Source organism: Neomonachus schauinslandi, chromosome X (genome assembly GCF_002201575.2).
Source record: "Neomonachus schauinslandi chromosome X, ASM220157v2, whole genome shotgun sequence".
Classification (NCBI taxonomy): Eukaryota; Metazoa; Chordata; class Mammalia; order Carnivora; family Phocidae; genus Neomonachus; species Neomonachus schauinslandi.
In genome coordinates this window covers 46,587,832-46,613,039 of record NC_058419.1, presented here as the reverse complement: position 1 = coordinate 46,613,039, position 25,208 = coordinate 46,587,832, and the positions used below count along the sequence as shown (strand labels likewise).

Below are 25,208 nucleotides of genomic sequence, written 5' to 3'. Positions count from 1 at the left end.
AAAATTTGCTGAATAAGCTACTTCATATTACAACCTAGGAAGAAAAATGCTCAAAACAGCTGAGGAGCTTTCTGGGTCTCCTGCTCATCCCCAATTCAGGCTTGGATGTTGATTATACATAGGATTTATTATTATCATTACCTTTTCTGCCTACTTCCATGAATATTCTAGGCCTTAACATGTTGATTTTAGCAGTAGTCCTATCTCAAAGTATTGATACAGTAAGACATTGAAACCGAGAGTGAAGCCTTTCTCATTAGGAACTCATTATGTAAGTTTCAAGGAACACTAAGATTCCAGATCAAAATCAACGAAGATCAAATTATGTAGTCAGCAGTTGTCTAAGAGGAACCAAATCATCCAGGTTCCATTGTGCATTTTCCTAAAGCCTTATTAAATTTCATTTAGATTGTTGAAATCCAGGAAATCAGCAACAGCAGGGATATTCCAATCTGTTCCTACGGAAATATCCATTACTATTTTTTCTGATGTCCAATTAATAAATGAAACACAATTAGCTGCCGTGAGTTCATGACACCTTTGTTTTGTTCAGACTAGTTACTGAAAATGGATCTTACTAATCCTTCAAGTCATACAGATTTTTGGATAATTAGAAACAACCATCTGTTCATTTTTGGTCACTTAATGGTAGAGAAATAGGTGCTATAATGCTAATTTAGTAGAAACAGTCTTACAAATTTAATCAGTTGACTTGTCTTTGGGCACAATGAAGTATGGGTTTTTTTTCCCCTCTCTTTTAAGGGCCCCTCAGTCTTCGCTTCTACTGATCACTGTGTCTACTAACATCCCAGAGCCAGGTGGATGGGAGAAATAAAAAGCATTTTGATAGGAGATAAGACATTTTGCTTATGTCATTAGGTGAATGATTCCTTAATAAATAGGGAAGAGCCGGAAAAATGGTATCAAAGTTTTAAATTAAATTAAATTAAACCACCTTAGTAAACATGATGATAAAGAGCCCCTGTTGACTAAGTCATCTTAAGATGGAGTTCAAGTTTTTGCAATTATTTCCAACAGAACCATGTAAGCTAATGATAATATATCTGACTTTCAATTATAATTTCAATTATAATTAGCATCGTTTCAAGATTTTCTTTCCCAAATGGAGAACCTAGATTAAGTAATAAGATAAGATTCGTTCATTAAGCAAAGAGGAAAATCCTTCATTTCTTGACAAGCAAAAATAAGTAAAGCAGAAATTGCTATTCACACTGGATAAGATCATGTTTTAAATAACAGTAAGAATGTACATAGTGTTATATAGGGATGGGGTTCTTGGTGATTTTATGTTCATTGTTTTATTATTTATGCTTATGATTATGTTTTGTCATTAATTCTTCAATAAATTTTTTATTTAAAAAAAATCACCCTATTTACAAATTTTCTTTGAAGGTGAGAGGGAGGGGAAAATATGACCAAAGGCTGGGAGATTCCAAGTAACACTTGGAATCAACAGTATCACCTGGGGTCAAGTCATGTAGCTGTCAACCACCTCGGCTCTCAGGCCTTGTTGCAGTCGTGGCATTCCAGAAGGATTTACAGTTCTTTTCCCAAGAAAGGATCCATGGCCTTTGCAATTATCGTGGCCTCGTGAAGATCAGTGACATCCAAGTTGAATCCAATCAAAAAAGAGAGGCCAGGGAGTCAGAGCCTGAGGCATGTTACTGTCCTTAAAGGGCTGCCCAAACCTGATCAGACTAAGTTGTTGGGAGATTCAGAGGAGAGACTAAAATGCAGAGTAGCATCCTCATTCCTGTAATTCAGAAGTTTTCCTTGTTGAAGTAGAATTGAACCTTCCTGGGATCCAGACTGGAGTATTGGTGACAGCGTTTGCTCAGGCTCTTTGCCAGGGTCTGCGGACCACATAGGAAGACTCCCACCACAGACCTGCAGGAATCGAACAATTGAAAGGGCTAGAATCCAGCGAAGGGCTATGTCGGTGAGGCTGGAGAAACTGCCTCTGCTAGGCCTCTACTACTCCCACAACCTTGCCTATTCAGGCATTCTGACTTCCTCACATTCTTCACGGTAGTTTTCTCACCTTTTCTGCCCGCAAGCCCCCAACGTGCTCTCAGCCCTTGTCACACTCTCCGCGGTCACACTCTCCGCGGGCAGCCTTGCCTGTTCTGTTGAGAACAGAAACTCAGGAGACAACGGTGCAGGGTACAGGTGAAGTGCTAGACCCTGGAGCCCAGCTATCTGGGTTGAAATACCAGCTCTGACACTTACCCCAGCTGGGTGACTTCAGGCAAGTTTCTTTAACCTCTCTGTTTCAGGTTTCCCCCCTGTAAGACGAGGATCAAAATAGGCCCCACCTCACTGGGTTGTTTGGGGGTTTGAATGACAATGTATGTAAAGCAATTCAAAAAGTGCCTGGCACATAGCAAGTTAGAGCCATCCACTGTGCATCTACCCCACTCCAAAATTTCTCACACTGAAGAGGTGGTGAGCCTTCTTGCCAAGGATAATCTTTCTAACTGTGCTCTGGGTCTTTTCCTTGAGGCGCCCCTCAAATCTACTTTTAAATCTCTAGATTTGCCTGTTCTGAACATTTCATATAAATGGAATCATACCGGGGCTCCTGGGGGGCTCAGTCGTTAAGCGTCTGCCTTTGGCTCGGGTCGTGGTCCCAGGGCCTGGGATCGAGCCCCGCATCGGGCTCCCTGCTCAGCGGGGAGCCTGCTTCTCTCTCTCCCACTCCCCCTGCTTGTGCTCTCTGGCACTCTCTCTCTCTCTCTCTGTCAAATAAATAAATAAAATCTTTTTAAAAATGAAATAAAATAAATGGAGCCATACACTAGGTGGCGTTTGAGGTCTGGTTCTTGAACTTAACATGCTATTTTCAAGGTTCATCCATGTCATAGCGTGTGTCAGTACTTCATTCCTTTTTTACAGCTGAATAAGATCCCACTGTGTGGATATACCATATGTTGTTTATCCCTTCATCTGTTGATGGATACTTGAGTTATTTCCACTTTTTGGCTATTCTGCATGCATTCATGTACAAGTTTTTGTGTGGAGAGCAAAGGCTGTTTTCAGTTCTCCTGGGTATATACTTAGGAGCGAAATTGCTGGGTCAGGTGGTAACTCTATGTTTATCATTCTGAGGAAATGCCAGAGTTTTCCCCAAATGCCTCACTGTTCCACATTCCCACAAGCGATGTGGGAGGAACTCTCCTACAATTTCTCCACTTGTTCGCCAACTCTTATTGCCCATCTTTTTTTTTTTTTTAAGATTTATTTATTGGGGCGCCTGGGTGGCTCAGTCGTTAAGCGTCTGCCTTCGGCTCAGGTCATGATCCCAGGGTCCTGGGATCGAGCCCCACATTGCGCTCCCTGCTCCGTGGGAAGCCTGCTTCTCCCTCTGCCACTCCCCCTGCTTGTGTTCCCTCTCTCGCTGTGTCTCTCTCTGTCAAATAAATAAATAAAATCTGTTGTAAAAAAAGATTTATTTATTTGTTTATTTATTTATTTATTTGAGAGAGAGAGCTCAAGCAGGGTGAGGGGCAGAGGAAGAAGCAGAGTCCCCGCTGAGCAGGGAGCCCAATGTGGGGCTCGATCCCAGGACCCTGAAATCAAGACCTGAGCTGGAGACAGAAGCTTAACCAACTGACTGAGCCACCCAGGCACCCCTTATTGCCCATCTTTTATCATGGCCACCCTAGCCCTCTCCCCATTTTTGCATATTTACTTTATTCCTATCCACTGGCTCCTGTTCTGTCTATAAGTATGCTTAGATCATCGTTAAGTTAAATAAGCATTTTCTGGACCCTGCCACTCCTCCAGCATTGTTGACCACACTTCTCTAATATTTCCTCCCTTGGCTTCTGTGACACCATTTCTCCACATTCTCCTACTTCCTCCTTGGCTCATTTTTCTCCCTTCCCACACAATGTAAGCATTCCTCACTCTGTCCTCTGCCACCCTCTCTCCTGGCAATCTCATCCATTCTCACAACTTCAGCTATGGTCAGCTCAACACAATAATTAACATAATCTCTTTCGTTTAAATGCTGCTTTACTGTTTACACAGCATTTTTCATGTATGTATTGCTTAATGTTTACAACAATTCTGCAAGTGAGTAGAGAGGGCATTTACTAATATAACCCCCATTTCATAGATAAGAAATCGGAAGATCAGAAGACTTTCTAGCTCAAGGTCCCATAAATGGAAAGTGTCAGAACTAGCATTAGGACCCAGGATCATCTGAATCCGAGTGACTAAGTGTTCTCACCACTGCCTTCATGAAGCCTGCCCTGACCACCCCACGTGGGCATAGACTTTCCTTCCCTCCATGTCTACGTACTTGTTTCATAGAGTGCATCATTCTGTTTTGAGTTGACTGTATGCACCTCTTATTAAAATGTGTGCTCCTTGAGGGCAAGAACCATATTCTATTTCTCTTTCAACCTCCAAAACTTGTAGAATAGTGAGTGCTGAGCTTATAGAACGTAACCAATAATGTCTGTGGAATTGAACTGATCTTCAGCTGCCAACTTGTTCCAGGAACTTATCTAATGATCAGCTCAATCTCCTTCCCCTTGAAATAGCTGATTTCATGGCACCAGGTTTTCCTATATGCTCTAGCATATCTCAAAACTCTTCAGAAAGACAGAGGTCAGGTTATCAGTTAACTAGATAATACACTCTAAACCTTTCTTACTTTAAGTAGGGATTATTAAGGCCAAAAACAATGCATTTGAATTTTTCCAGTTTTCTATTTTATTTGGTAATACTGATCAGAACTGAGTCCCCTTGCCTCACTGTTTGAATGGGGAATGTAGGGGCAGAAAACATCTCATCCATTACAAGGTCATAACCCTTATTTGGCTAAAACCCCGGATGAAATTTTGTTCAGCTTGGAGCGAGAATCTAAGAATGGTGCAAATAGTTTCTGCCCCAGAGATCTTTTTCCTAAGAGTGTTCAACACGCTGTAATAGCTTTCCTAAACCCTAACTCTGCAAACTCAACTAACTAGAGGAGAATACACTTACCTGGGGTGGGCATTAGCTATTGTAGAAAACTCATTGTCCCACATGGGTCTCCCAAAGGAGGTTTTCTGTTTCAGACCTGTCAGGATGTCAGTGGCCTTGTCAAAGTTTAATGCGGCGTGACCGGCCTGGATTCAAAGAAATAAAAGTTAGAAAAAGCAGGTCCTGACAGCTGTCTCTTCCTTCAGCCACTTTTAAACTTGGGGGTGGGGGTGAGGGCAGGTAAGAAATCATTATTTCCAATCAGCACGCATGACCTTGTCTGACATTGATCTTGCATCTAACATGGGAATTAGTGTTTCAATCAATTGTTTGAACTCACTATGTTGCTGTCCCATCCGGTGAGGAAGAGACGGTAGTTTAGAAAATCCACTTTGCCTAATTCCTCCATCTCACGTTCCAGAGAAGCCAACAGGTCATTGAACCAGGCAAAGGCACCTGTCTCCCTGCAGATCCAGTAGAAATAGATCTGGAACCAGCAAGAGAGAACATAGCCTTATTCAAGTGCCTTTAAAATGTCCATTGTGGTGACATGACTATTATATATACTCTATATTTGTTGGTCAAGTCTACAGGTGACCTGAAAAATCAGTTGTACAGAGCAGCATGAACGTCCAGAGTTCTCACGACTTCCCTTAAGGAAAAAGACTTCCAACGTCATCTATGGTTCAAGGTGATTTTAAACTCCAAATTGAAAATGAAGACCCTGTTCCTATGATGAATCTTATAGAAATGGATGCCTTGGCAGAGAGAAGAGATCACTCACTCTCATAGCTCCAGGGATCAGTTGTGAAGAGCTTAAGCCATGAAAGCAGTGGACCTGTCAGTCCCAGACCAGATGAAAAGAAGTATGAGGGAGTTACCGTTTGTGTTTTAAGGTTGTGATCTTCACGCTGAAATTTGTACCAGATGGATTTTAAGATGGAAGCAAAGGGGGTGACCCCAATTCCTGCTCCGACCAACACAGCCACTTCATATTGGAAGACATCTTCACTGACAGTGCCAAAGGGACCATCCACCTCAATCCTGGCAGCAGACAGAAGACAATGGGCAAGTGAAGTCTCACCTCCAGCCCCAACCTCAAACATCCCTCCCAGGACATAGCTGTTCCCATGGTTCGTGTAGTGCCTGTTTATCTTCATCATATTCGATTGCACCAGACTTAAGGTTCAACAAGGAATCGCTTTCTCTTTTCTGCCTGTCTGCCTCTGCTCTGGGTCTCGGCTGCTCTCAAGGACCCACCTGGGAATTGGTGACTGCTGCTGCTCAAAAGCCCTGATGAGATTTTCTGTCCAGTCCCCCGCCGCTCTGATATGAATAGAGAAGAAGTCTTCCTCTGGAGCAGAGGTCAGAGTAAAGGGATGCCACTCCAAATAAGAGATGGAGGGACAATTAACAAAAATATACTGTCCCACTTCCACGCTGAAGCCACGCTTGTTCATCTGCAATTCCAGAACTTTGGATGGGTGCATGACAACCTGCGAATGAAGCACAGAGGCCAAAGGAGGCAAACTCAAATGGTGATAAGGGACAGGCAGATGAACTAAATCAGTAAAGCGGGAGGGCTGGCGATGGTGGTGAACTGCGAGCAGAAGTCCTTTCAAAAGGGGGCACCAGTGACTTTGCCCAGATGGTGGGTGCACTATGGAACCGCAACTCAGCGTTATCGGGTTGCCTGATTCTTCAGTAGAAGATAGAAGGGCCATTTTTCTTTTACTGTGAAAGCCTCCCTCTGGATGTTTAAATGTCAGCAACCAATTCAACTTTCCAAGCAATCAGTGTGCGGGCCAACCGAAGGATGTCTGTGGACTGGCCCAGGCCACCTATTTGCAGCCTCTGACGAAGACCCATGCTGATGATTTCTGCCAAAACTTTTCTCCATAGTTCTGTCCAGCACTGGGGGAACTAAAGTATGTTGCCTCCAGCTCTTTTTTATTCCTTTCAGAGTGACAACATCACAATCTATTCCTATAATCAGGAAGAAAAGAACTCTTATGACAGCTAGAAGAAAGTGCATATTCTTTTTTAAAAAACATTTTTTAAGATTTATTTATTTATTTTAGTGGGGTCGGGGAGAGGGAGAGAGAGTCCTCAAGCAGACTTGGCCCTGAGTGTGGAGCCCGATGCAGGGCTCCATCCCACAACTCTGAGATGAGGACCTGAGCCAAAACCAGAAGTCGAACTTTTTTTTTTTTTTTAAAGATTTTATCTATTTATTTGACAGAGAGAGACACAGCGAGAGAGGGAACACAAGCAGGGGGAGTGGGAGAGGGAGAAGCAGGCCTCCTGCGGAGCAGGGAGCCCGATGCGGGGCTCCATCCCAGGACCCTGGGATCATGACCTGAGCCGAAGGCAGACGCTTAACGACTGAGCCACCCAGGCGCCCCCAGAAGTCGAACTCTTAACTGACTTCGTCACCCATGTGCCCCAAGTGCATATTCTTTTTTTTTTTTAAAGATTGTATTTATTTATTTGAGAGAGAGACAGATAGTGACAGAGATAGCGAGAGAGAGCACAAGCCAGGAGGAGAGGGAGAAGCAGGCTCCCCGCTGAGCAGGGAGCCCAACGTGGGGTTCCATCTCAGGACCCTGGGATCATGACCTGAGCCAAAGGCAGACGCTTAACCGACTGAGACACCCAGGTGCCCGGAAGTGCATATTCTTTTTTAAAGTTTTTTTTTTTTTAAAGTAATCTCTACACCCCATGTGGAACTTGAACTCATGGCCCCAACATCAAGAGTCACACATTCCTCCCACTGAGTCAGCCAGGATCCCTGGAAAGTGCATATTCTTTACCTTGGTAATCACGACCTTCTGCTGCGAGCGGTAAAATCGGAGAATCCGTTCAAAGATATAAAGAACCCCTGGTGCAAGGATCCACTTGCAAGACTGCACAGAGAAACAATAAAGAGTGAGGTTACATATTAATCTCCTGTTGAGGATTTATATGTGTAGCAGTTCATTTCTTCATTCAATAATATTTATCAAGTTCTCTGATGTGTATCATTATTAAGCCACTAATTTTGCCAAATCTCACAGACGGAAATGGAAAGGAATAAATTATAATGGTTTTGTTTGCTAATCTGTTACTCATAAAGCAGATCATTTCCTGAAGTTTTACAAGTCTCACTAGGAAGCAAAGAAAAGCACAAAAATAAAATATGTGGTAATTATACATATAATGTATATTATATATATTCTTAAATTATATATACATTTTAATTTTAAGACTCCAAGACAGTCTTCCAGTACAATTTGTCCAAACTGAAAAACCAAGAGAGAAGCAGATGATTAAAAGCAAAACAAACTAACAAAGAAGAGAAAGCCCATGGCTGACACTATTGGTAACACTATATAAAACTTGGTATTTATCCATCACATCTTTTCTCAGATGCTCAAAACACCTAACATAGTACTATACTTTTTATCTTCTCTACATTTTTTTTTAAAAGCAGTCTTTCTATCCCTGAGATCCTCTCAAAGGTAGCAGGTTGCTCCAATATGCACAGGAGCTACTAAAAATGTATTTCCTAGCAATGCTAAGTCATGTCCTTTCTTGCAAAATTGCTTCAGTGTGAAACATCAGAACTGTGTGGAATGAGGTTTCTTATGCTGTTTCAGGCAAACAACTTCCTTGGGTATCTCCAGGGAGGAAAGGGGCAGAGATGTGGCAGGTGAACTTGAGAGTGGGTATTATACAATTTGATGCTACTCCTGATTTGGAAAAAAATTCTCCATGTCTTCAGAGAAAACACACAAAAAATATATTTAAGAAATGGCTAATAACAACGTGGCAAAAAAAATTCTGACCTCAGAAGTAATCAGAGAAATGAATATTAAACCAAAATAACACTCTAGCCTCTCAGATTGGAAAACAACATTAAACAATAATGCCCACCATTAACTGGGATGCAGAGAGATGGGCACATTCACATGTGCAGTCAGTGGAGGGACAAATTAGTAGCATCTTCCCAGAGAGCAATTTGGTAATACATCCCAACAGCCTTAAAAGCATTCCTTCTATTTGACCCAGAAATTTCACTTCTAGGAAATGGAGCATAAAGATATAATTAAGGTGTGCACAAAGTATAAGAGTATAGGAATGGCCTTATTATTTACTAAGAAAAAAATGACAAAAATGGTATACCACACAGATTTTTTTGCCAATACCCAACTGTGTTTTTAATTTTTATTTTTATTTCATTTTTTTGTATTGAGATATAATTGACATATAGCATTACATTAGTTTCAGGTGTATACCATAATGATTCAATATTTGTATATATTGCAAAATGATCACAATAAGTATAGTTAATATCCGTCACCATACATCATTGCAAAAATTTTTTTCTTGTGCTGAGAACTTTTAATATCTACTATCTTAGCAAATTTGAAATGTGCAATACAGTATTATTAACTACAGTTTCCATGCTGTACATGACATACCCATGACTTATTTATTTTATAACTGGAAGTTTGTACCTTTTGACCACCTTCACTCATTTTGCCCACTCCCCACCCCCTGCCTCTGGAAACCACCAATATGTTCTCCATATCTATGAGTTAGGTTCATTAAAGTAAGATTCTACATACAGTGAGATCATACAGTATTTGTCTTTTTCCATCTGACTTATTTCACTTTGCATAATGCCCTCAGGTCATTAAAAATGATCACATTAAAAAATTGACAAAAATGGTATACCATAGAGCTTTTTAAAAACAAATGTTTCAGTGAAGCCACAGAAAGAGAAATTAAGAAAGCAACACCATTTACTATTACACCAAAAATAATAAAATAACTAAGAATAAAATTAACCAAAGAGGTGAAAGACCGTACTCTGAAAACCATAAAGCGTTGATGAAAGAAATTGAAGATGACACAAAGAAATGGAAAGATATTCCATGCTCATGGATTGGAAGACAAATACTGTTAAAATGTGTGTATGACCCATAGAAATCTGCAGATTTAATGCAATCCTTATCAAAATACCAACAGCATTTTTCACAGAACTAGAACAATCCTAAAATTTATGTGGAACCACAGAAGACCCCAAATAGTCAAAGCAATCTGGAAAAAGAAAACAAAACTGGAGGTATCACAATTCCAGTGTTCAATTCCAGATTTATGTTAGAAAGCTGTAGTATTCAAAACAGTATAAAAAATATAAATAAATAAATAAATAAATAAATAAATAAATAAATAAATAAAACAGTATGATACTGGCACAAAAATAGACACATAGATCAATGGAATAGAATTTTAAAACCCAGAAATGAACCCACAACTGTATCATCAATTAATCTTCAATAAAGTAGGAAAGAATATCCAATGGGAAAAAGACCGTCTCCCTGACAAATGGTGTTGGGAAAACTGGACAACAACATGTGAAAGAATGAAACTGGACCACTTTCTTATACCATCCACAGAAATAAACTCAAAAATGGATAAAAGACCTAAATGAAACCATACAAATCCTAGAATAGACCATAGGCAGTAATTTCTCTGACTTCGGCTATAGCAACATTTCTCTAGATATGTCTTCTGAGGTAAGGGAAATAAAAGTAAAAATAAACTATTAGGACTACATCAAAATAAAAAGCTTCTGCACAGCAAAGGAAACAATCATCAAAACTAAAAGGCAGCCTCCAGAATGGGAGAAGGTATCTGCTAATGACATGTCTGATGAAGGGTTAGTTTCCAAAGTATATTAAGAACTCATCAAACTCAACACCCAAAAACCAAATAATGCAGTTAAAAAATGGGCAGAAGACAGAATAGACATTTTTCCAAAGAAGACACATAGATGGCCAATAGACACATGAAAAGTTGCTCAACATCACTCATCATCAGAGAAATGCAAATCAAAACTACAATGAGACATCACCTTAGACCAGTTAGAATGGCTAAAATTAACAACGCAGGAAACAATAGATGTTGGCAAGAATGCAGAGAAAAGGGATGGATCCCTCTTGCACTGTTGGTGGTAATGCAAATTGGTGCAGCCACTCTGGAAAACAGTATGGAGGTTCCTCAAAAAGTTAAAAATAGAACTACCTTATGATCCAGCAATTGCACTAGGTATTTACCCAAAGGATACAGAAATACTAATTCAAAGGGATACATGCACCCCGATGTTTATAACAGCACCATCCACAATAGCCAAATTATGGAAAGAGCCCAAATGTCCATCGACTGATGAATGGATAAAGAAGAAGTGGTATATACATATATATATATATATATATATATGTATATATATATATATATATATATATATATATATATAGGAATATTAGTCAGCCATAAAAAAGAATGAAATCTTGCCATTTGCAACAACATGGAGCTAGAGAGCATTATGCTAAGCGAAATAAGTCAGTCACAGAAAGACAAATACCATATGAGTTCACTCACATGTACAGTTTAAGAAACAAAGCAAATGAGCATAGCAAAAAGAAGAGAGAGAGAGGCAAACCAAGAAACACACTCTTAACTCTAAGAACAAACTGATGGTTACCAGAGGGGAGGTGGGTGAGGGGATGGGTCAAATGGACATGGGGATCAAGGAGTGCACTTGTGATGAGCACCAGGTGTTGTATGGAAGTGTTGAATCACTAAATTGTACATTTGAAACTAATATTACACTGTACATTAAATAACTAGAATTTAAATAAAAACTTAAAAATTTATATAGAACACATTTTAATATATATTTATTCAAATTTATTTTATTTTATTTTCTGACTTCAAGGTCTTTTTAAATCTTATTGAGGGAATTTTTTGCTAATCCTCCGGTATTAGAAAAAAATTTACCAGATGGTCTTAGGATGCTTTTATGATTTCTTTCCTTTCTTTAACACTTAAATCCTTGATCCATGCATTCCTGATTCATATTTTAGTGTAAAGTGTGGAATCAAGATTCAGCTTTTCTTCCTGGATGGATAACCTATTGCCCTAAAAAATTGTTGAATGATATATATTTTTCTCAACTGATTTGAAATGCCAACTTTAGGGAATTTTTAAAAGATATTATTCCCATTTTTGATGAGGATCAAGATACTGCTCTTAATTCTGCAACTGATTTAAAGACTTTAATCATCCCCAGAGCACTCTGAGACACCACAAGTTTACCTTTCCCTTCCATTTATTCCTCCATCTAACATATTTTATGAGCATGTAAAGGTAAACCATGATATCCACAATAATTATCCCAAGGCACACCTTGAGTTCCCTGGAACCCAGTTTCTTGGTTGTCCACTATTTAATAATAATTTCCAAGCATGTTCTTATAACACCAAAGAAAACTGACTTTGAGAATGCTTTAAAAAAAAAGAAGCTGAACTTATAGAAACAGAGACTAGGAAGGTGGGTAACCAGGGTCTGGGATGGGAGGTGGGGAAGTGATGGAAAAATGCTGGTCAAAGGGTATGTGACTTCAGTCATAAGATGAATAAGCTCTGGGGATCTAATGTAAAGCATGGTGACTGCAGTTGATAATACTGTATAGCATACTTGAAATTTGCTCAAAGAGTAGATCTTAAGCCTTTTCACCACACACACAAAATGGTAACTGTGAGGTGATGGATGTGTTAATTAATCTCATTATGGTGATCATTTCACAAAGTATGCATGTGTCACTCACCACATTGTATGCTTCAAATATATACAATTTTATTTGTCAATTGTACTTCAATAAAGCTGGGGGGGAAAGAATGCATTTCTTCCCCCCAAGAAAATTGACTGGATTTCAGTGGTTAAGAGTGCAGTCTTTGGAATCTGAAAAGCCTGGGCTTGAATTCCAGTTCCACTAGTTACTTACTGTGAGAGCCTGACAGTTGAATTTCTTTGAATCCTAGTCCTATTGTCTCACAATGGAGACCAAAAAATACCTACCTCATCGATTATTGCTATGTATAAATGAGATAATCCATATTACACAGCAAACCTGTCCCATGGTAAACACTATTAATAATGTGAGGTATCATTATTACTTTTAGATAGGGTCTCACAACATGCAATAACCATTAGTCCTTCCTCTTCAGGATCCCCTGCTAATGGTAATTCCCTGGCCTGTTGCCAGGGATAATGGAGTTCCTTGATGGAAGGAGCCTTGTGAATATATCCTCCATTGGACTCAGCACAGCACTGAACTAGTAACAGGAACAATAATAAGAGTAATAATAACAACAGGGCGCCTGGGTGGCTCAGTTGGTTAAGTGACTGCCTTCGGCTCAGGTCATGATCCTGGAGTCCCTGGATCGAGTCCCGCATCGGGCTTCCTGCTTGGCAGGGAGTCTGCTTCTCCCTCTGACCCTCCCCTCTCTCATGTGCTCTCTCTCAAATAAATAAATAAAATCTTTTAAAAAAAAAAGTAATAATAACAACAATAGCAATAACAGCTCCTAACTAGAGTCTATCCTTGTCTCTGGGGTTCTTACCTCAGCGGGGAGCCCTTCAAATCGGGGATGCTTGCAGTGGGAGTCATGATCATCCCAGTGCTTGAAAGATTCTGCACACCTGTGAGGATGACTCTCATTCAGGCTGTCTTCTGTTTGACCCCGGACAATTCCACTGAGACAGACAAAGAAGGACAGTTGGAGGCAAAGAATTATGCAAGGTCAGGGGCTGGGGCATGAGAATGAGGGTTCAAGGACCTTACCCAATGCCGTGAATCCCTAAACCAATGAAGTAGATGATAAAAATATGGTGTGTGTACCAGAAGACCTCAAAATAACTCCTCCGGATGAACTCCATAGCTGAAGTCACCATGAGAACCAGAGCTATTGTGATGATCACTCCGGTGAGACCAGCAATGCTGGTAAATGTCAGATACTCCACTGTCTACGAAAGGAGAAATTTCAGCCTGACACAGTGGGTGCCAGACACACCATGCCCTTCCATACTCGTGACCAGATCGCCGACGCTTTGCCATTGAGTCAACTCACCATGTTTGGGGACTGGATAGGATTTAGCCACGAACCTTCCCCTTTCTCTTGATGAGATAGGGTGGAGAGAATGGAGGCAAGGGATCCATCTGTGTCCTGTCGGCTTCTGCTGTAGTGTTCAAAGTTGAACAGGTGTGCAATGATGTGAATAGCTAAATGGAAAGATGATGGGGCACGTATTGCACTGAGCACTGGGTGTTATACAAAAACAATGAATCATGGATCACTATATCAAAAACTAATGATGTAATGTATGGTGACTAACATAACATAATAAGATTAAATTAAAAAAATAAAAATAAATAAAATATAGTTATATCAACAACAACAAAAAAAGAAAGACGACGGGGAATTGAAAGGTGTCTCAGAAACCTCACTGCCCGCATGCCCCACTAGCAAAGGAGAATCCTGTGGATAGTGTCTAGCAGAATGCTCAGTCCATGGAAGGTGCCTGATAAATCTTGATTGCAGAGAGAACCAAGATTTTTTGTATTCTCATTCTGTTCCCAAATGAATCGAATATAAGTTCCATGAAAATAGGCCTACAGGGGTGCCTGGGTGGCTCAGTCAGTTAAGGGTCTGCCTTCGGCTCAGGTCCTGGGATCAAGCCCCGCATCGGGCTCCTTGCTCAGCCTGCTCCCCCTGCTTGCGCTCTCTCACTCTCTGTCAAATAAATAAATAAAATCTTTAAAAAAAAAAAAAGAAAGAAAGAAAATAGGCCTACAACAGTGCCTGGCAAATAGTGCCAGGTGTTCGATAAATACTTTTTGAATATCTAAACGCAGAGGTCAATGAAACTATATTCTGAATGCTCATGAGCTTGCAGTTTTGTGGTCTGCCTCAGTTACCTGTGTGTAGGCAGATCATATATGCTACCAGCTTGTGGAAGGTGAGGTTGTGATCCAGTTGCTTTCTCAGGGTGCACCTGCAGAACTACAAATGGAATGTGATCAAGGTCCGGTGTCTCCGTGCAGTTGATAAAATTCAGCAACCCATAACCAGCATGTCTTAAACAAAGCATACCAATACCCACCCCCCACACCAATACTTGCCTACCCCCTTGGCTACCAAAGGAGATCCCTGGCTTCCATTCCTAGGGGTTTGAAGATATTGGGCTGTCCCACTGAGGAGTTCAGGGTCTCTTGTCTTTAATGTGAAAGTTGACCTAGGAGTGGTTGGGACTCACTGAGCAGGTGCCCCTCAGGAAGGACAGCAGATTTCGACACACAGGAAGCAAGATCAGCATGCTGTTAAAATTCAGGCAGCGAGCAGAGGCTCGGGCCCAGGCCAATGCCGACTAGAGCAGAGGAGAGAAGAGACCATCAGCTGCTTCATCGCATCATCTAGGAGGTGAGCACAGCCCAGTCCACTTGTCTGAGACCTGGAAAAGGGCAGGGCAACATCTTCCTCACCCCTTTCTCAGTAGCCAGCACACTAGGTCCAGGCTCTCTGCAAAATGACAGAACATTTGCTGAACTTACCAGTGAATTGAGAAATTCTCATGACAAGTGGCTTGGAAATATTTGACTACACATCTAACAATATGAAAGAGAACAGGATTCAATAATTTCACATTAACAGATACATTCTATCGATGTAATACTTTGCAACGAGTATTTTCGCCTAATCCACTCAATTATTGGGGCACCTGGGTGGCTCAGTTGGTTAAGCGTCTGCCTTCGGCTCAGGTCATGATCTCAGGGTCCTGGGATAGAGCCCCTATGTCGTGCTCCCTGCTCAGCGGGGAGCCTGCTTCTCCCTCTGCCTCTGCCCCTCCCCCTGCTCATGCTCCCTCTCGCTCTCTCACAAACAAATAAATAAAATCTTTAAAAAATATACTCAATTATTATTTTATTGTTTGTCATTTGTAAAACAATCTTGAAGATTGTATGTTTTTATTTGCATTTTAAATAAAGCTTATATATTTAAAGTATAATTACAGACAGTGACTTTCTCTTTCCTGTATTTTCTAACATTGCAATTATAAGCAGATATAATTATAAGCAATATTACAAATATTGCATTGTAATAACCATGCAAACAAAAAAATTTAACCATTTATATTTAAGACGCCTTTAATGATTGAATACAGCTTAGGCAAAACTAGTGAACCCCTCAGAGCAAACATTTTAAACTCAGGCAAAGATTTGAGAAAGGAGAGCTTCTGAGAACAGAATTTCAAACTGATTTCCTTGGGTGGCCAGGCAGCATACACCAAGATCAGTCTGATCCAGCAGTAGAAGTTGCCAGAAAAGGAGACTGGCCAGCCTCACATGTGTGCCCATCAGCGACTCACCGAAAGGAAGAATATGGGTTAGAGTTAACGATTTCTCCTTTTTTTTCCTAACTCTTTTTTTCTCTCTTTTTTTTTTCCTCCCTAAATTTTTCTAATAATCTTTTCAGCACAAAAACTCTTTTTCATGTGACACCTAAACCCAGGGCAATGTGACATCAAGCCAAGTCAAGATCCACCTAACATCCGTAATGGCTTCCCGCGTTTGGCAGCGCAGGGAACAGGAGCCGCCCTACTGTTTTCCATTGCTGGCTCTTCCATATGATCTGTGTTTTCTCCCTCCGCTGAGTCACACTCCGACTGTTTTTCAGAGAGACATCCTGTTCCATTTCTGAGTAAATTTTCTCTGCGCATCTCTAAGAACCTGCCTTTCCACATTGGAAAGCAAATAAGCAATTGGAATTGCTTATTTGAGACACAGAGGTTTCTTAAAGCTATAATTGGCAAGTGAGTGGAAAACATAGGACTACACTTTCATAGTTCCATATTCTGGAGGGGCTATCTGTATGGGATCAATTCTTTTTAGAGGGAATCTTTTCTCCCCCCATTGCAGCACACCGAAATATCCCAATTTACATGCACTTTTTGATATCAACACCACCTGATGTTCAAATTCAACTGCTGCTATCATTAATGTCTCACTGACTAGGGATTTAAACTGCTTATTCTGTTACTTATTCGCTCTGCTTCATAGTGAATCAAATAACTCTGTATTTTCTTAGAGGAAGCACAAATTCAAGAAATAACTACAGAATGATTAAATAAATTATGGCACATCAATGCCATGGACGGTTAAGTTCTTAAAAGGATGAGAGCTATATGCAGGGGAGTAGGAGTGGTAAACGTTTAAGAATCAGCTTTCAGGGGAAGAGGGGAGATTGGTTTCCAGCCTTTGCCAATTTACATGATGTCAATACCCCCGCCGTGGCAGATTTCAAGATACCAATTTGATGTCATTGAACACCATTGAATATAGGGCTGGGAAGAGATGCACATAAGTGGCTATTGCAAGCTGATATGAGCTAGTTCCAGCACATCACTAGTTACGTACTCACATGGAAAGCTATCTGAAATACATTAAGTGTAAGAAGCAATTTCCAGCCAATATCTACGATGTGATCCCTTTTTTGGTGAAAACAAAACAAAACTCAAAGAAAACCCCAAACAAAACAAAACAATGGCAAAAAAAACTCTTTGCTACTTTATGTGTTTATCCAAATTCATAGAATGGTGCATACACCAGAAAAAAAGAGCGAGTTTTACTATATACAGGAAATTAAAAAGTGAGTAAGAATGGTACCTACCTCAAAAACAAAACCTATATGTCTGATGCATTCATGAGCTTAAGTCAGTGCATCTACACAAACACACACACAGACTATTAACAGTGGTTATCTCTGGGGAACGGATGGGAGGGCAATTTTCACATTTTTACTTATACACTTCTGTATCATTTGCTATCACGGAAAGTAGCAGTATTTATCATTAAGTGTTTTTAAAAAACGAAGTGAATGAAATGTCCACAGGATATCAGCATGATTCATTTTTCTGCTGCTGACATTTTGGTCATAAAGCAATTAAGCTCTTAATAACAAGTCACATTTATTGCATCATTCTCTTACTAAAAAGCTATTTTTAAAATAAATTAACACTTCCTTTGGAGTTTAGAGTTTCCAGAGAAGGATCAAGGAGCAACATTTAAAATGGAAAACAGCAGGGTGAAATAAGCCATGAACAGAACATTCAAATTGGTTGTGATCTCAACATGGATCCTTTGATTATAGAGAGAAAAGAAGGATTTTTTTAAAAGGACAAGCTGTCTTTAAACATGTACATCGGATGGGTCTTTGTGGAAAGCCAATGATCTCATCAAGATGAAAGTGATTTAACCAAATCCCTTCCCTGCTACTGAAAAACTCACTAGAGTTAGCAGTTAGATTTGCTTTTCTAATCAGATAGTGGCCAGACTGATGAGCCTGTGAGAGAATCATTCTCACCTCCATGCTTCTAACTCTGGTCACCTAAACATTGACGTACCCTATCTGGCCCCCACCCTCCCTCTTCTATTCTTTACCTACCGCTTCTACAGCCTTCTCTGTCCTGTTATTCTCACCCGACCCCTGCCTTTCTTCAGGCCTTGAGTTCTGCTGCGCCCCTCACCCCACAGACCCTCTAAGTATCCCTCTTATTTGATGGAGAGGTGTTTTTCTGTGAGATCAGTCCACAGCGGTGGCTTTCAAGTTGTTTGTTTACTTGTTATAAACCAAACTCTTTCTGGAAATCATAAGCAGGAGTCCATAAGACTGATAAAGGCTGAGGGGCACCTGGGTGGCTCAGTGAGTTAAGTGTCTGCTTTCAGCTCAGGTCATGATCTCAGGGTCTTGGAATCGAGTCCCATGTCAGGCTCCCTGCTTCTCCCTCTGCTCCTCCGTCCCACTCGTGTGTACTCTCTCTCTCTCTCACACAAAAATAAATAAATAAAATCTTTAAAAAAGACAGGTAAAGGCTGCTTTGGTTGAAGTAGGGGCAGGGGCAGGAGTGCTACCCAGTTAGCTTTCCCCTCACACCCTATAGGAGTACTTGAGTCGTTTGAAAATGACTGCTTAATAGTTTTCTTTACTGTGTGTTTTTATCATTGGGTCTGGGGAGTGTGCCCTAGATAGGGCTGTCAGATTTAGTGAACAAAAATACCAGATGCCCAGATAAATTTGAACTTCAGATTTTAAAAAGTGAGTAATTTTTTTTAGCATACCTATGTCCCATGCAATATTCAAAATATATCAAAAAAATGATTTTTCTGGAATTCAAATTTAAGCGGGGTTGGGGGGGTCTCTTGGGTGGCTCAGTCGTTTAAGCATCTGTCTTCAGCTCAGGTCATGATCCTGGGGTCCCAGGATCAAGCCTCCCCACCCCCCTCGTGCTCCCTCCTCCCTGGGCTTCTCCCTCTCCCTCTGCTCCTCACCCAGCTCATGCTGTCTCTCACTCACTCTCTCTCTCAAATAAATAAACAAAATCTCTAAAAAAAATTCAACTGGGTATCCTGTATTTTTTTCTGGGGACCCTAACCCTAGAGGAAATCAGGGCATTGGGTCTCAAAGGAACCAAGGTCACAAACAACAACAACAAAAACAACAACATCAACAACAAACAGAGATTCTCCATATCACAACTGTGATACTCACCCCCAGGATTTCTCTTGTGTAGTAGTACTTATCGGCTTTCTCATATGACAGGAAGGCATGCACAAAGAGGAAAACGTTCAGCCCCAACCAAGTAGCCTGGAGGAAATAAAAAACAAGTACCTCCGAAACAAATAATACAACATATGTTAAAAAAAAAAAAAAAAGAAGAAGATAGCAGGAGGGGAAGAATGAAGGGGGGAAAATCGGAGGGGGAGACGAACCATGAGAGACTATGGGCTCTGAGAAACAAACTGAGGGTTTTGGGTGGGGGATGGGTTAGCCCGGTGATGGGTATTAAAGAGGGCACGTTCTGCATGGAGCACTGGGTGTTATACGCAAACAATGAATCATGGAACACTACATCAAAAACTAATGATGTAATGTATGGTGATTAACCTAACAATAAAAAAATTTTAAAAAAAAACAAGCAAAGACTCAAGTAAAATTTGGGTATGGGAAGGAATAGGTAAGGGATAGGAAATAGTGTCACCATTTTGGCGATTTTGTGTTTACCTGTTTTCATTTTAAATGAGTACAATCCCTCTAGTATCTAACTTACTTTCAGAGAGAGTTAGCACTTCAAGACATGCATTCATTAGACCAGGGTCAACAAATCAAGGCCCATGGGCCAAATCTAGCTCACCGTTTATTTTGTACAGCCTACAAATTAAGAATGGTTTTTACTTTTTTGTTTGTTTTCACATGTTATTTTTTTAAGATTTTATTTATTTATTAGACACACAGAGAGCACAAGCAGGGGGAGCAGGGGGTAGAGGGAGAGGGAGAAGCAGGCTCCCCAACAAACAGGGAGACCAATGAGGGACTCGATTCCAGGACCCTGGGATCATGACCCAAGCTGAAGGCAGATGTCTAACCAACTGAGCCACCCAGGCACCCCTGTTTTCACACGTTTAAGTGGTTGGAAAAATTAAAAGAAGAATAATATTTCATGACGTGACAATTATATGAAATTCTAATCTCAGTGTCCATAAATAAAGTGGTATTGGAACTTAGCCATGCCTACTTATTCTTATCTTGTTTATGGCTGCTTCCATAATTTGATGGAGGCAGTGAGTAGCTGTGACAGAGACCATAGGGTCTGCAAAGCCTAAAATATGTACTACCTAGCCCTTTACAGAAAACATTTGCCAACTTCTGGACTGGTAGCATTCGAACTATTGCAACCAAAAGATGGCAATAAGTGAATAAATGGATTTCTAAAGAAATAAAGAATAAATTTAACATCTATAACAATACCCATTTGAAAAGGACTAAACCATTCCAGATGGGCCTGCCTCTTTAATTACTCCCTGACACACATTTTCCTGTTTTTAGATTGTGAGTCTCTTTTCAAATTAACCTGTCATTGTCCTGGACTCATTTGAGCTCTTAAGACTGCTTTTGTCTATCCCGGGCTCTGTCTCTGTGGGCAAAGGGGGAACTTGGAACCCACTGCCGCATTGCCTTGGAGACCAACCAATGCAGCTCTAGCCCAAGCTTTGAGGTGCTCGTTTGTAACGGAGCAGGACTCTAGGGCACTGGGATGCCCTTAATATATATTGTTGGCCCCAGGATGGATCAGAACCATCTCAGCCCCACAAGTAGAGAGCCTTTAGCTTAGGACATGGCCCATTCAGATTCCCTAGATATGGACCACTCACACACCTCCAGCAGCATAGCATAGTTATTTCAAGTGATATTGGAGTCAAACTCCTTGGGTTCAACTTCTAGCCTCACCACTTTCTAACTCTGTCATCTTAGACAACATGTGATTTAACTTCTCTAAGCCTTGGAGTCTTCTATAAAGTGAAGAAAATAATGCTATCTACCCTCACAGCAATACTGTGAGGCTTACATGAAATAACACATGCGGAGTGATTAATACAATGGTTGGTACATTATAGGTACATAGTAGGAGCAATTTGGGTTATTACCAGGCTTCCCTAGTCCATTTCTTCCTGCATCCTTTGCTCAGACACCATTTCTGGACTTGAGTGTCTTTCAGAGATTCTTTGATCCTAACAGAAAAAGAGAGGTGAGAACCACAGATACCTCAAGAGTTCAGAAGACAGAGAAGTTTCTTTAGAGAGAGCAGAACTATTTTAGGATCCAAGAGTTCTTTGTCTCTGCGTCAGGCCATCACCAACTGTGGGCCAGGTGAATAGAGTGACATCTGGGAGTAAGGAATTCCATTTCCCACCCTCACTATCATTTCCTACATTATGGGTGGAAAGTGAAGTAGAAGACCTGGCAAGAGGAGGAGTAAGAATGTTTTCTGAATAATTTATTTTTTATTTTAAAAAAATAGTGCCTGGTGATGCAGTCGGTTAAGGGCTGACTCTTGGTTTTGGCTCAGGTCGCGATTTCGGAGTCATGAGATTGAGCCATGAGACCAGCTTCCTGCTCAGCTTGGAGTCTGCTAGAGTTTCTCTCTCTCTCTCCCTCTCCCTCTGCCCTGCCTCCCTGCCTGCTCTCTCGCACAAATAAATAAATAAGTCCTTTTAAAAAAAAAACAGTGCGGGGCGCATGGGTGGCTCAGTCGGTTGAGCCTCTGCCTTCGGCTCAGGTCATGATCCCAGAGTCCTGGGATCGAGCCCCAGGTCAGGCTTTTTGCTCTGCGGGGAGTCCGCTTCTCTCTCTCCCTCTGTCCCTCCACTTCCCCCTGCTCATGCTCTCTCTCTCTCTTTCTCTCTCTCTCTCAAATAAATAAAATCTTAAAAAAAAAAAAAAAAACAGTGTATAAGAGTATATGTCAGAGATAGCAAGAAGTCTGAGCCTGCCAGCAGGATTGGTAGGGGGTGGAAATTCAAAGCTACATAGTTAAATGTGAGTCACCATAATGGGTGATGAACTGTCTGAGCAAAAACTAAGAGAGGGATACAAAATGCAGAGGATTTTAGAACTAGAAGCAGGCTTATATTGTATCTAATCTAGTTATTTATCTCACACACACACACGCAGGTGACCTGAAGTCCAGAGAAAATAAATAATCTGATCAAGATCCCTCAATTAACAGCAGAAGTGAAACTCATTCCCAGGTTCCCTGTCTCCTAAACTAGTGCAAAAGAAATTAAACATACAGCATTGAGCGTCGAAAATATAAAGCATAGGGTAACCTGCCAAAATAAGCACTTGGCCTTTTGTTAAATGCAAAACAAACAACCCTCCAGGGAAGTATGATTGCTCCTCACGCCTTTTTCCCTCGAGCACCTGGGTCGTCCTAGGGGACTGAAAGGAAAAAATGGAAGAAAAGAGATGACCCCAGAAGGGGTGATGACATGAAGATCTAGGAATGTGAGAAAGGACAAAGGGAGTTCCAAGCTCTGGGGTGGCCCAGAAATGGAAGAAAGAGTGGGGATGGGTGTGTGTGTGTGTGTATGTGTGTGTGTCTGTGTGTGAGGAGAAGGGGGTTGTGCATACGTGGTGTGCACAGTAAACAATTTCTGGCCTGAACACTGGGAAGTTGGGTTTGAGTGATGGCTCTGCATCCATTCACTGTGTGACAAATGGGTCTTATTTTCCCTTGTAAAAAATAAAGGCGCTGGTTTATAGCTGCACTAGGCAATGCCATTAGCCACGACCCACCTGCGATCACTGGGAATGTGGCTAGTCCTAATTTAGATATGCTGTAAGTGCAAAATACATATCGGGTTTCAAAAACTTAGTAAAAATAAAAGACATTAAATGATCTCATTATTGGGACGCCTGGGTGGCTCAGTTGGTTAAGCGAGTGCCTTCGGCTCAGGTCATGATCCTGGAGTCCCAGGATCGAGTCCCGCATCGGGCTCCCTGCTCGGCGGGGAGTCTGCTTCGCCCTCTGACCCTCCTCCCTCTCATGCTCTCTGTCTCTCATTCTCTCTCTCAAATAAATAAATAAAATCTAAAAAAAAAAAATGATCTCATTATTATTTTCTTTTGTCTTTTTTTAAATATTTTTTTGACTGGAAAATTTATTGGAAACTCTATGTCAAGCATAATTTATTGTATATTGGCTAATTGAACATAAAAAAAGACTAAAATTACTTAAAACAAATTAAAAACATCTATAAAAGTTCAGGACATTCAGTATTTTAAGATAAAACTAATTAGGAAAATTGGGGCACCTGGGTGGCTCAGTCGGTTAAGCGTCTGCCTTCGACTCAGGTCATGATCCCAGGGTCCTGGGATCGAGTCCCAAGTCGGGCTCCCTGCTCATTGGGGTAGCCTGCTTCTCCCACTCCCTTTGCTGCTCCCGCTGCTTGTGCTCTCTCTCTCTCTGTCAAATAAATAAATAAAATCTTAAAAAAAAACTAATTAGGAAAGCTGTAGTATCATGGTTAAGAAAATAATAATTATGGGAAGCTATACATTTTTGAATTATAGGAAACATTAAAAATTAAATATCAAACAAAATATATCTTGCCGTTGCTCTGGGGGAGGAGATGGGGACAAATATTTTGTATTTTATTTACATATATTTATTAAAAGATTTCCCATATGACATTGCAAATTAGTCCCATTTCCCTTGTATTTTGCTATAATACGTGAATTCACACAAAGGAGTTGGAACACATAAAATTACAAATATGGTAGAAAAGTAAACCACATCACACCCAAATACACAGTGAATTACAGCAAAGTGCATAAGCCAAACATGTAGGGCATATTAGTTTTAGAAAAAGAGCACTGCCCACCCTCATCTTGTTAATATTTTCAGTATTGATTACATGTTGAAAGGATAACATTTTTAAAAGATTTTTTATTTATTTGTTTGTCAGAGAGAGAGAGAGAGAGCGCACAAGCAGGGGGAGCAGCAGGCAGAGGGAGAGGGAGAAGCAGGCTCCCCACTGAGCAAGGAGCCCGATGCGGGGCTCGATCCCAGGACCCCGGGATCATGACCTGAGCCGTAGGCAGATGCTTAACAGACTGAGCCATCCAGGTGCCCCAAAAGGATAACATTACTGATATATTGGGTTAGACTAAATAAATTACTAGACATTAATATCACCTATTTCTTCTTACCTTTTTCAATGTAAGTACTAGAAAAAATTTTAATTACATATGTAGCTCACATTACATTTCTAAAATGGACAGCACTGGGCCATGATCTCCAGGAGTATTTCTATCTCAGACATTCGATGATTTTATGAAATCTTGCCTTTGGTGGTACAGAAAGGATGAAGAGAAATGAAGGCTGCATGGCAGTAGTTAGAAGTGAGATGGAAGAGAAAAAAGATGGAAAAGGAAACATTGAAATTCCAAATACTTGTGGTTTATATCATTTGTCTCTTTACCAACCAATTTCTGGAGTTGGATTTTTTTCCCCTTTTCTAAAATGGTGAAATACATCATACACAGAAGATTTTATAAAACACGTGTAATCTTAGAGTTGGGCTTTTTAACTGATAACTGGCCTCAATGGGCCCAATCTTGGCATGGAATAGTTCCATTTCAAATAACTTTAGAAATATTAACAAACAGCGTGTCTGGGTGGCTTAGTCAGTTAAGCATCTGCCTTCAGCACAGGTCATGACCCCGGAGTCCTAGGATGGAGCCCCGCATCCGGCTCCCCGCTCAGCAGGGAGTTTCCTTCTCCCTCTACCCTGCACCCCACTGGTGCTCTCTCGCTGTCAAATAAATAAATAAAATCTTTTAAAAAAGAAATATTAACAAACATAATCTGTCCTTACTCTGTTAGGAGTAATTAATAGATAGTGAAACATTACTTACCAGAAACAAAACTGAGAACCAGTGGTTAACCACCCAGTTGCCCATTGCCAAAAGGTGGTTTGGAGTCTC

At 40.7% G+C, this 25,208-nt stretch overlaps 1 protein-coding gene across 3 annotated transcripts; it reads right to left on the bottom strand.

The window, feature by feature from the left end:
• Positions 1 to 1,236: 1,236 nt before the first annotated feature.
• Positions 1,237 to 25,208, bottom strand: NOX1 (NADPH oxidase 1). 3 transcript variants are annotated; one of them, XM_044911651.1, is made up of 13 exons: positions 25,140 to 25,208; positions 19,431 to 19,526; positions 15,142 to 15,252; positions 14,804 to 14,888; positions 13,956 to 14,107; positions 13,670 to 13,851; positions 13,449 to 13,581; positions 7,809 to 7,901; positions 6,256 to 6,491; positions 5,877 to 6,039; positions 5,336 to 5,482; positions 5,017 to 5,141; positions 1,237 to 1,908 (listed from the first exon to the last, which is right to left on the bottom strand). In XM_044911651.1, exons 1-13 carry the CDS (start codon positions 25,182 to 25,184, stop codon positions 1,782 to 1,784), a joined length of 1,695 nt encoding a protein of 564 aa, XP_044767586.1. In that variant the 5' UTR covers positions 25,185 to 25,208; the 3' UTR covers positions 1,237 to 1,781. The 3 variants fall into 3 exon arrangements, with proteins under 3 accessions (XP_044767586.1, XP_044767585.1, XP_044767584.1); XM_044911650.1 differs by lacking the exon at positions 5,336 to 5,482 and having other exon boundaries at positions 25,140 to 25,184; XM_044911649.1 differs by lacking the exon at positions 15,142 to 15,252 and having other exon boundaries at positions 25,140 to 25,184.

Excerpts from the sequence above, each read along its gene's own strand:
- NOX1 (XM_044911651.1), bottom strand. The coding sequence starts at position 25,184 with ATGGGCAACTGGGTGGTTAACCACTGGTTCTCAGTTTTGTTTCTG. Across the intron at positions 5,142-5,335 it reads CCGGATGGGACAGCAACATA|GCCGGTCACGCCGCATTAAA; the intron begins GTGAGTTCAAAC and ends CTTTGAATCCAG. Across the intron at positions 1,909-5,016 it reads ATAGCTAATGCCCACCCCAG|GTCTGTGGTGGGAGTCTTCC; the intron begins GTAAGTGTATTC and ends CGATTCCTGCAG.